Source organism: Gymnoscopelus microlampas (genome assembly GCF_963454915.1).
Source record: "Gymnoscopelus microlampas genome assembly, chromosome: 15".
Lineage (NCBI taxonomy): Eukaryota > Metazoa > Chordata > Actinopteri > Myctophiformes > Myctophidae > Gymnoscopelus > Gymnoscopelus microlampas.
In genome coordinates this window covers 36,250,442-36,262,571 of record NC_139952.1, presented here as the reverse complement: position 1 = coordinate 36,262,571, position 12,130 = coordinate 36,250,442, and the positions used below count along the sequence as shown (strand labels likewise).

General features: G+C 43.4%; 1 protein-coding gene across 1 annotated transcript in view; it reads left to right on the top strand.

Moving 5' to 3' along the window:
• tcf19l (transcription factor 19 (SC1), like) overlaps positions 1-7,089 on the top strand; it is a 15,506-nt gene extending 8,417 nt beyond the window's left edge. Inside the window, exons 6-7 of the mRNA XM_084080462.1 lie at positions 8-550; positions 2,854-7,089. Coding sequence (XP_083936588.1) covers positions 8-550; positions 2,854-3,196 — 886 coding nt within the window. The 3' untranslated portion in view covers positions 3,197-7,089. The remainder of the gene's footprint in view (positions 1-7; positions 551-2,853) is intronic.
• The last annotated feature ends 5,041 nt before the right edge of the window (positions 7,090-12,130 follow it).

Genomic DNA, 12,130 nt, shown 5'->3' with positions numbered 1-12,130 from the left:
GGAAAAGGAGGGTTGGAGGACGGCCAGAGATCCAGGGGAGGAAGAGGAGGCGTCTGTACAAGTCCGAATCGGACAGCTTCCACCCCCCCGCCACTGCTCTCCCGCTGCAGCCCAAGGGCCACAGTGACATGCGGCGGCCGTTCGACCCCAAGCCGTTCCCCGTTGGCACGCGGACCATCGGCAGTTACCACGGCGCCATGACCAACAGCAAACTGACCAGCGACCGCTACCACCACAACCACCACAACCACCACCACCACCTCCATCACCACCAGGCCATGTTCAAGCACCCGCAGGACACGGAAATGCACCACATCAGAGTAGGGCCCAACGGAAGCGTGCCGGTCTTCCGCCAGCAGCAGAGAGGCGCCTACTCCTCGGCGTCTTCGGGGGTCCCGAGAGGGAGGCGGCGGGCTAACAGCTCCCCCGTCTGCTCCCCTCTGGTGGTGGGAGGCGAGAACTACACACTGGCCTCGCCCTCTGTGAGGATCTGCACGGAAGAGCGAGCAGGGAGGGTGCAGTTCCAGAGGTTTCACCACCTGCCCACAGGGTAAACTAATTTGACACGCAGAACACACCATGCACTGAGACACAACCATTTTAAAGGATCAATTACGATCAATTACGCTTTGAATTCATGGAGATTTTCTTGCTTTCGTCGCATTCCTGAGACAAAAAAAAAGAATCTCCATGAATTCAAGGCTTCATGGGGTGTGTACTGTGTAATTGATAGAAAATAAGTCATTTGGGTGAACTACTCCATTAAGCGTATATACTTTGTCGTACGATGAATTGCAGAAATAGCAGATATCTTCTAAATATGCAATTTCACTACCTTTTTAAAAAAAAGTTTAAAAGGAAGGGTTTGGGATTAAAAAAATACTGTTTCGTTGAAGCAGACTTGTGGGGAAATTAATTTACAATCAAATTTAGTATAAAACAAAATGTTTTAAATATTTTATTAAGCCTCTTTTATGTTTTGTTTTTTTAATGTTTTAATTTGGCACCAGCTTACTGCTGGTGGTACTAGTAATGCAGGTTAATGGAGTGTGAAACCATTGCAGTCCAAATTACATGCAACCCCATTTCAGATAATTGCTCTCACTGACTCGTTATGTCATTGTTTCATTAATACTGACGAACCTGTGCTGAACCTTTTGAACGAGGAACACAAAAAGGGAGCTTTGGTGTAAGCTTCTTCTCTGTTCACAGATTGTTGTTTAATGGGGCGGGCATAGCTGAATGGGTAGAGACTAGAGAGGCCATCAGGGAATCAGAAGGTCCCCGGTTCGCCCCCCTGGTCTGAGTTGTCGGGAAGTGTCCCTGAGCAAGACACTTGAGCCATAACTGCTCCCGGGTTCTGTATTGATAGCACCTGCTGCTGCCAATAGTTAGGATGGGTTGCATAAGATCACGCATGTCACAATTTGAACAATAAAAAAAAATAGCAGATGTACAAGCTCACAATGCATCGCGATGTAGCAGTGTTTTGAGCTTGGAGAACGACAATTTCCATGTGACACCATCCTGCGATGAGGTATAAAATGGGACAGAAGTGGTTAATGAGGACAGTCAAAATTTGGGCAAATTAGACCTGGCTCGCATTTGGTGTTCCCGTTAATTCCAAAGGTGTTTGATGCGGTTAATGTCGGGGCTCTGTGCACACGCAGGCATGTCAAGTTCCTCCGCACCCATCTCAACAAACCATTTCTGTATTTGGTGTGGGTCTTAATAATTGTTGCCACAAAATTGGAAGCGCACAATTGTCTTGAATGTCACTGGTGTAGCATTAACATTTCCATTCACTACTAGAACAAAAGGGCACTAATTATAAACACTCATTGGAAAGGGCGCTCACTGCTTTGTGGTCATAGTGTGTCAGAGTATCATTCAATTATGTTTGGTGAATTTGTAGACCTTCATTATCATGTTTTGCATTTGTTTCACACCTCATTTGCCGCCACCTTACTAACAAAAAGTACTTCCTGCTGTTATTGTTTCATTTGCACGTTGTCAAAAGACTATGGGGGGTGTGCCTTCTAAAAACTAATTATAAATTATTATACAAACTTAATTATAAGTTAATTATAACAAGGAATGTAATAAGATGGGGCAGAAGTAAGACAACTGTGGTGTGATGTGTTTTATACACGGACCTTTATTAACCCATTAAGATCTGAGGCTGATTCTACAAATGCCTTCTAAATCAGTAGTTCTCACACTTTTTTGTAATTCAAAATTATTAAACATTTTTCAAACATTTAAAAGATTTTTTTTTTTTTAAATAGCAGATTTACAAGCTTGCAAAGTTGTATATCTGCTATTTTTGAATAGCCAAAGTTAAAAATCTAAAATGACACGGATGCTTTCTCGGTTTTAATGGGCTAACGTTACACATTTTAATCATCCATACTGGAGTTCATCTCGCTTCAGTTACTTCTCATTTAAACTATTCATGTTGCATGAGGAGAGGTTCTGATTAAAAAGGACAAAGATAACGGGGTATTCAATTCGTACAAAGCCGAATGGAATGATGCAACACACCTGTGACATCACATTACAAATGCAATTTAGGCTTTTAGCCGATGCTCTTATGCAGAGCGACTTACAAGTGTGAAATCAGAGTAAGCAACGTGTTATGTTCTCTCCTCCCTCTCTCTCTCTCATATATCCTGTCCTCCCTCTCTCTTTCTCTCTCATCATTTCCTCTCTGTCTTACTCTCATCTTGTCCACTCTCACCCATTCATTCTCTCATATCCTTCCCTCTCTGTCTCCTCTGTCTTCTCTCATCTTTGTCTCACTGTCTTCCCCTCCCTCCCCATACACACACACACTCACTCACTCACTCACAGGAAGCGACGGGGGCGTCCCAGGAAGCACCCCCTCCCCCCGCGGCCTTCGCTGCCCTCCCCGTCCTCCTCTTCCTCGTCGTCCACCTCCTCGGCCTCGTCCGAGTCCTCCGGCAGCTCCTCCTCGTCCTCGTCCTCCTCCTCTGAGGACGAGGAGAGCGGGATGGCGGGGAGCACGGTGGAGCCTTGCGCGGCCCCCCGGTGCCGACTGCCGCAGCAGGACACGGTGCAGTGGATCCAGTGCGACGTGTGCGACGCCTGGTACCACATAGACTGCCTCCACATCGACCGCAAGAAGCTGCTCATGGACCCCAATGCAGACTTCCACTGCGGATGCCGCCGCTGACCCGCCCTCGGAAACCGGTTGGTTGACCTCTCTTGACGAAGCGTTTGTTTCGGTGAATTTGTTATCCATGTACATACATGTTATGCGCCCTCTTTGGGAGGGGGGCACGCAATGAAATTCAAAGAACAAAATCAAAATAGGCCGCTTTGTATATAATTGGGCGGTGACACTGAAATTGAAACTCGGTTTCTGATGATTTTGACTGGTGTTGAGGACGGTTTCACTGACGATCACTGGGTTGTCAGTCACTTCCTTCTTCCTTTTAGAATGGTGGCCACACAAGGACAAGATTTCAATGATGGCACTGAGGACGATAAAACTGTCCCAGAAGTGTTTTGGGAGTACTTTCATATAATGTAATTCACAACATTGGGGCCTATAAAATGCTTACATTCCTGCCCTTATGAATCTCAAAGGGGTGGGCCGATGTTTAGCGTGACAAAATTTGATGAAATGCTTCAGGACAAGTATTTACGAACATTTCTCTTTTCTTGCCCCTGGAGAGACGGATGAAACTTAATGAAAATATGTCATGGCCATTTTCATGATTGCCCCAACGTTCAGGAGGATGATTAAAATGCTGTGGAATTTTTCAGAACAAATTTCCACCAGGCAATTACCCTTTTTATGAAACCATGTCTATCTTCACACAGGCTATGGCTCTCTAGGGGCTGGGCAAGTTTGGGACGATCAAGGCAGGAAACAAACTAAATCTGCCAGGATTCACCACCCGTTTTCACTTTTACCAGCCAGAAATTGTAACAGCATTTATCCTGGTGGCTGGTGGTCGCTCTCCCATTGTTGAGGACAATAAAATGCACTGAATAAAATGGACTGAAATCCTCAAGCTCCAGTCTTCCCCACTGTGGCTGTCACTGCCGGGGCGGGCACATTCAGAACAATAAAAAACGAATGAAATGTTTAAGTGCAGATCTCCTCTGCAGGCTCGGTGCTGCTGGGTGGCATTGGAGGCAATTAAGTTCAATCAGACTCTGAAATGTTTTTTTCCCCCTACCGCACTGCTGCAGACTAGCGAGGAGCCTCTGAGAGAATGATGAAATGTTTCAAGGCGCTTCCTCAGTGGTGGCTGCTGACTGCAGTGTTTTTCTGGGGGGTTTCTGTAGACTGAGATGATGGGTTCGTTAATAAGACTTGGACTTGGTTTGTTGTTTGTTTTTCTTTCTTTTTTTGAATGGGGTGGGGGTGTCCTAAGACAACGTTACGAAATGTTGACGTAATTGTACCAGTTGGAGCATTCACTCAAGTGCCATAATTTGTATCTGGGAAGATTTTGAGCTGTATGACTCTTAAGGCCTGATTTCTACGTGGTTATGCACCGCGTCACGCATCAAAAATAGCAGATTTACAAGCTCACAACACATCGCGCTACGTCAAGCATGTAGATCGGCTAGTTTCAGTGAACGACACCGGCACACAACCATGCATAAATCACCCTTTACCCAAGCGGCTCTCTCTCTCTCACTACTGACATTATGCTGTGATGGGCCAAATGCAAAGGGTGCGATGCTGGTGAGCTGCGCTTAGGTGGGCTTGACTTGGGTGATCTGTACTGCTGGTCAATGGGAATAGTTATACACGCGTGGTCCTTGTCTTATATCGCGTTATGCGCATGCTTTTAACTTAATGACAAAATGACACCATTTCCAACATGGCTGCACAATATTACATACATTTATTTTTGTAAAAAAAAACAAGAGAAAAACAGCTGTTGTGCTTGGTAAGTAAATCCAATACATAAGAAACCATAGGTTCGTTTCCTTTCTATATTTTGTATTTTAGAACATAAGGTAACACCTGTTGACGTGCTAAATCCAGCACACTGTTCTCCACAACACCTGTTTTATTTGACATGAAATGTGGTGACCAGCCGGGGCTGCAGCACGGCCATCTATTTATGCATTCTAAAAACCTTTTCATTGGCAGAGGTTGGTTCTGTGCTTTGTGCTGCATTCACGTGACCACAATTATCACTCCCAATTGGAAGCAATGCTGATAAGGGCTAATTCAGACTGCCGTGACGTTTTCTTCCCTCTGCACCGTTCTAATGCTTTAATTTATGTTCCGTCATACCGGTTTCGTCATGTCACAAATCTTGACCATCAGGTCAAAATTCGTGTCAGATCCTGTGTCTTGGTGAGACAACTTTTGGTCATGAACTTGACCTAAATGTTTCAATTGAAGAGCAGGGAGACAAAATACAAACCACACCAATTGTATAAGTTATATTGGTAGTGACAGGGTTGTAGAGTTAGTTTTTTACTGTGTAGACTCTTCTTTCCAAAACTAAATGTGTTATTCTGAAGATGAACAGCTGTTTGAATTTGCATTTTGAGTGTTTGAGTTGAAGATGCATTGATTGACCCCAACTCAACTCTGTTCAGTAGATGCACATTAATAGTTCAAGATAATTGAGGACACAGTTGCAGAAGAAACCAATGAACGGCCCTGTTTCTGATTGAGTGGGGATAAACATTCCCACTGTAGTAATCAAATATGAATTGTATAGATGACTTATAGCATAATGGCCTACAGAACAGTAATGCAATATTTAAGAGCAAGATCAATCTTGCTTTTCTCACACAAATATATCATAAATAACAAAAAATGCCATGAGCTTTGAATTTTCCCTACATTCTTAATATTCATTTCTTTTGTAGTCTGGGTTTTTCATCATATCTGAATGGATAAGAAACGAAGAATCATTGTGATATCTGCAATTGGTTATCATCCAGTAAATATGCATTTACTTTTGTTTGTTCTGCTAGAATGAACAAAGTGTTTATTTTTGATTGTCTGTAGGGTATGTAGCCAGCGTTTGTGTTCCATAATGCATCATCACGCCAGAGTTATTTACAATACACTGTTTGTATTTCGAGGACTCATTTGGTACTTTGTGTCAGTGTGTGTTCACAGTGGCACGTCTTTGTGTGTTGTGCCGAACACGAACAAAAGCAGAGTGTTAATTGAACTCTTGAGAGTGTACAAATGAAACCAATTGGACCCATTTGTGTACATTTGTAAACTCTTGAGTTACAAATGGATACATTAACTCAGGATTTTACTATGTAATGTGCAGTGAAAATGACAGAGGGAAAGTGCTCTCATTCGTTTTCAAAACCATGTGTTCATCAAGCAGCTTACTTTAGGACAATGTCTGTTGTTTATTCATCAGTGTCAGACATGATTATACATATCAGTTTAACTCAAGTGGACCTTTCTGTCAATGTAGGGTTCTGTTTACACACTGTATTCATTTAACAACTCTGTAAACAAAGTAACACAGTTTCAGGTTCTATGGAAGTGGTTCTCCTGTCCTGAGAACTCGGACTACTGCTAGTTTTCTTTTCTAGTCCAAATTATGAGGCTGCCACAAGGAAAACTAGTAATACTCAGGGATCCCAGGAGAATAACTAAAAAGCCACTGTTCAGTATGTCATTGGAGGGTTGCACATTTAATCGGAAATCATTTAAAATCGTGATTTCATGTTTCACAATAATGTAATCGTGAAACTTGGCAATTGATTTCAACATCTTATTTCGACATTGCCCTAATCTCTTCACCTGTACAAAAGGGTTAATAAGCAGACCATTGCACAACAAATGTCTCCATCAGGCTCATAAAGTTGCTATAAAATCAGAGGTCATTACAAAGATGTGACACCAATAAGCACAAGGAACAGCAAAGCCATCAAGAAAATGTTGGGGGAGGGGAAAGAGTCATTGCCAGTAATCGTGATTAAGAATCATGATTACAATATTAAGCAAAACCACACCAGCCGTAAACGTGCAGCCCTATGTGATTGTACACAAAACCATTCCTCACACACTCTGGGATTGTTGTCAGTTTGTCATCAAAGTTATCAGGGAAGAAATAAAACTATTCAAGGATTATCCATGTATTGTATTTTCTCTTTTTTTGTATCATTGTCTTCGTAACTATACTATAATGTGAGTGTGCTTGGGGAATACCTTCTCTTAGACTCAAGAGTGACTTACAAAATACAATGTCACCGTCTGAGTAAGTGCCATGAACATTCAATTAGTTAGACAAGGATGTACTGCAAAGTAACTAGAATACCTTGCGAGCAGCATCTCATGTATCACTGTAGTTGACTGTGGTCGATGCTTGCATTGCAGACAGTTGCAGAATGTCAAACTCCATCTATGATTTATGAAACATTGATCTAAGACGTTTTCATTTAGTGTCCTTCCACTTGTATGATAATTCTACCAGAAAGATATCAAAAAATGCTTTAATTGTTGTCTTTGACACTATTCGTGGGAAGTCTTAAGGCAAAGATAACTTTTCTATTGTATTCTCTGACATTCTTTCCTTTCTAGTCTAGGTTCTCAGTTCATACTACAGTTTTCAAAGACATTTCTACTCCATTGAGGGAGATGTCAGTGGAAGTATAATGCAAAGCTTTTTTTTTGTGTGGTTCTCAACCTGTGAATGTTTTTTTTTGGGGAGAGAGGGTGGCATGTGCAACAGTTTTCTCACTCAACAGTAAACAAACCAACATACATATAAAAGTGTATACAATGCATCTGCACATTTCAAAAGTTACGATTTAATGACATACCTTTTTAATATCCTACCTCTAAAATAATAAAAAATAAGACCATTACTGCGTCAAAAGTAATCAACATTTTCAAACATTGGCCAAATTGTCAAATATGACCTAAGAAAGAGGCAGTAATTGTGAAAATAGCTGATCTACATGCTCACAACGCCTGAGCATGTAGATCGGTTATTTTCACAATTTGCATCTGTGGAACCGAGTCAAACTTAATGTAATGCCTCAACTCCTACAATTCCAAGTGCTTGTCAGGATGTGTGTGTGTGTGTGTGTGTGTGTGTGTGTGTGTGTGTGTGTGTGTGTGTGTGTGTCCTCAGTTCAAATATGATTATTTTGGGGGTCGTATAGAACATCTTTGCTCTACTACACAGCACATTGTAAAGAAATGGTATACTAGAGACGGGTAAATGCACTTTCAGATGAGCTCTATTCATACCAAGGCCTCACCAGATGAATGTTATTTATTTCCACAATTCCCCCCATTTTCTCCCGAGTCTAATCGTTGCCAATGGCAGCAGCTACACTTGCCAATTCTCCATGTGTATTGTGTGCTGCAGTCCCTGTCACTGCCAACTGTTGGTCTTCCGAGGGTGTAGACTAGTGGTGCACAAACTGTGAGTTGCGGCCCAAACTTGGGTCTTTGGAGATATCTATTGGGTCATGGAATCGTGTACAGCAACATTAGAATTGCAATGCAATTACATGAGCCAATACAAACTAAACTTTTAAACATTCTGCAACTGCATTGAATTATTGCTTTGTTTTTTAGATTGAGTATACTGATTCTCATGTTAAGTGGTATGTAGCCTATTACATGAATTTGTTCATGTTCTTTTAAGCACATGCTTTGGTATGCCTTAAAAACTTTATAAAAAACAGTAGGTTAAATATGTTGCTTGTTTGTTGCCAAATAAAAAATAACACCCCCCCCCCCACCACCACCAAATCATGTGGATCCCGCCCCACAGGTTGAGAACCACTGGTCTATTGTAGCCTCCACACAGTACAAAAATAGACCTGTAGAGCAGAGTGTTAACAAAGATATGGCACAGAGTGAGTGTTGAGAAAGCACTGGAGCCTGCAGAGTAGACTGAAGAGGTGGTGAAACATTATGGTGTTGAAATGCTGCCATGCTCATACCTGCAGAGATGGAGAGACAATTACATTTGTCCAAGGAGGTTGGCATGGAAACTATTATCCCTCTTTCTTTCTTTCTGTCTGTCTTTCTTTCTTGCTTTCTCTTTGACAATGATCTATATTCTAGCCGACTGCTAGGCAGCTACCTATAACTGCCAGAAGAACTGTGTGTGTGTGTGTGTGTGTGTGTGTGTGTGTGTGTGTGTGTGTGTGTGTGTGTGTGTGTGTGTGTGTGTGTGTGTGTGTGTGTGTGTGTGTGTGTGTGTGTGTGTGTGTGTGTGTGTGTGTGTGTGTGTGTGTGTGTGTGTGTGGTGGGAGGCTGTTTCTGCGAGAGAAGAATGAGAGAGGCGAGAGCAGGCTTAAATCAATGATTCTGGCTGAAGTGGAGGTGCAGGAGGGAGGCAGCAGATTACAGATACATGATAACATGGAATGGATCCATATTCGTCTTGTGTTGACAACTGGACAGGAAGACAAAGTAGTGTTATGGAAGGGAGAGAGGGCTGAGTGAAAACAAACTGACATGATCAGTGTGTGGTGTGGGGTGGAGGTTGGTGTACTGCACAAAACGCAACTAAAGGGAACTTGTGCAGGATCATCGTATGAACACACACACACACACACACACACACACACACACATACACATACACATACACAAGCAGAAGGATGCTCCTTCCTCCCTTCCTGACCGCCTTGCTTTTCGTTTCCTCTGTCCCCAGCAGGGGGCAGTCTTGTTCTGGCTCATCACCATTGAAATGCATGGAGGACCATCAGGATGGCTGATAATCTGTCTGGCATGTACAGATACAGAGGCACAGAGAGCAGAGAGAGAGCCACTCCCCTGTTCATTACACATCGAATGAAAATCATGTGTATGCATTCATTTTCTGTTGCCTGATTTATGCTCCGTTGCACAACTCCAGAAATAGTAGCAGATCTGCTATTTGCGAGCTTGTAGATAAAGGACATAACATTAGGGACCCCCAAATTGATATGTAATTACTATTTGGCCTCAAACCCCCATCTGAAAACGTTCTGTGCCACGGACCCCCAGAAGATAAAACCCCAGAAATGTTTTTTTTTTTAAATAGATTTGGGTCAAAGTGGTTAGACAGATTTTGATGCTCATTTTAACTAATTTAGCTGGGTACCCCAGTGGAACCCCGCTAAAGGACCCCTGGCGGTCCCCGGACCCCACTTTGAGAACCACTGCTGTAGAGTGAGCTACTCTGAACGTCTGTTGTGAGTCACGGCAGAATTTCTCAGGTGTGTGGATGATGGGGAGGGGGGGGGGGGGGGGGGGTTCTTGGGTCTGTGTGAATGCACTGTAGGGATGGATGAATGAATGGATGGATGGATTCCCAGCATTCCAAGGGACAAACCCAGCCAGAGCTCTCTAAACAGACGCCATCGGCACAGTCGAGAGTTTGGTCCATATGTTCAGTGCCTGCGGCAAGAGGGTGTGCGCCATGTGCCTTTGTGCCAGTGGGTACCTGTATTGTGTGTGTGTGTGTGTGAGTGTGTGAGAGAGTGCGCGTGCATGCGTGCGTGTGTGTGAGCATGCGTGCATGCGTGTGTATGTTTGTGTGTGTGGTGCATTAATCATTCTGTGTACAAATCGAATTGAAACATTTGTAATGTGTGTGTGTGTGTGTGTGTGTGTGTGTGTGTGTGTGTGTGTGTGTGTGTGTGTGTGTGTGTTTTGACAGACCTAATAGGATCTCTGGTGCAACCTTCAATTCTCCATTACCTTCCCTTTCCCTCCCTCCCTCCCTCCCTCCATCCCTCCCTCCCTCCATCCCTCATTCTCTCTCTACCTCCTCATTCTCAACTTCACCCTTGTGTGCTTTCTCCATTTCTTCCTTCACGCCCCCCCTCTCTCTCTCTCTCTCTCTCTCTCTCTCTCTCTCCAGCCTTCTCTCTGTCTCTCTACATCAGTCTGACCTCTACCTCTCTTTTGCAGCTCTCTCACTCACTTTCACCTCCTCTCTTTGTCCCTCCGTCCCTCATCTCTCCATCTCTCCCTTAATTCCTTTCCAATTCCCACTGCCTCTGTTATCCTCTCAAACTACCACTCCCATTCCATCTTTCTGTCTCCTCTTTCCTCTCCCCTCCCTCTATCTCTCCAGCTCCTCTTTTCTTTTTCTTTCGCTCACTATACCATGTCTTCTTTCTCTGCCCTCCACTAGCTCACTTCTCTTCTTTCCTCGCTCTGAGACCCCCCCCCTCTCCCTCCTTCTCTCTCTCTTTGCTCCAACTCACAGGAAATGAGATTTTTTGGCTTATTGGCTTTTTTCCTCGTGTCCCCAGTTTTACCTTTGCTTGTCTCACACGTATACAGAATGTCTTATACAGTATGTACACACACACACACACACACACACACACACACACACACACACACACACACACACACACACACACACACACACACACACACAGTCACGCACACGCACATGCACATCATAAACGTACAACACACACATACACAGTACACACACAGATGCACTTGCTACAACGAAGTACGCTTGCTACAAACACACATTGACACCCAAAAACACATATTTTGCACACACGCTCACACACTGCAGTGTCCCATGTGTCACAGTCTTTCTCTCCTTGTCTCCCTGCCTCTCCACTACAACCTTCCGCTGAATTCCTGTTCCCACTCTCGTCATCAACCCTGTACTCACCTAGCTGATACCACTTGCCTCATCAGCTGCTGCTCCTTGCCACTTCTTAAAGATGTGTCACAGCGTTTCTGTTTTTGCCTCCTAAGCCTTAATTCTGTTTCCTAGTGTTTGGCGTTTCTGGGTTCTGGACAGATTTGTACTCTTGTGCCTGCCCTGTGTTTTGACCTTACTGCCAGTTTTGGAGAATGGATTATTGCCCGTTCCCTTGGATGTGTTTTTAAAAACGGGATATCTCGCACTCATGAAATATGTTTCACAGCTTCTTTTAATATATCACAGCAACAATCAGTCACAGAAAAGGTACGTGTTTTGGCCCGAAATCTGTTCATTTCTGTGATTGATTCTGCTGCGAAGTTTTAAAAGAAGTTACCTATTTTGTGAGTGCGGAAAATGAATCTCACCCACTTTTCACCCATTTAAAGCTGTCATGAGACTTAAAGTTTAAGGATGTTCCCTTTTGTTTATTTAGAAATCTGCAATGAAACTTTTGTGAGTTGAGTG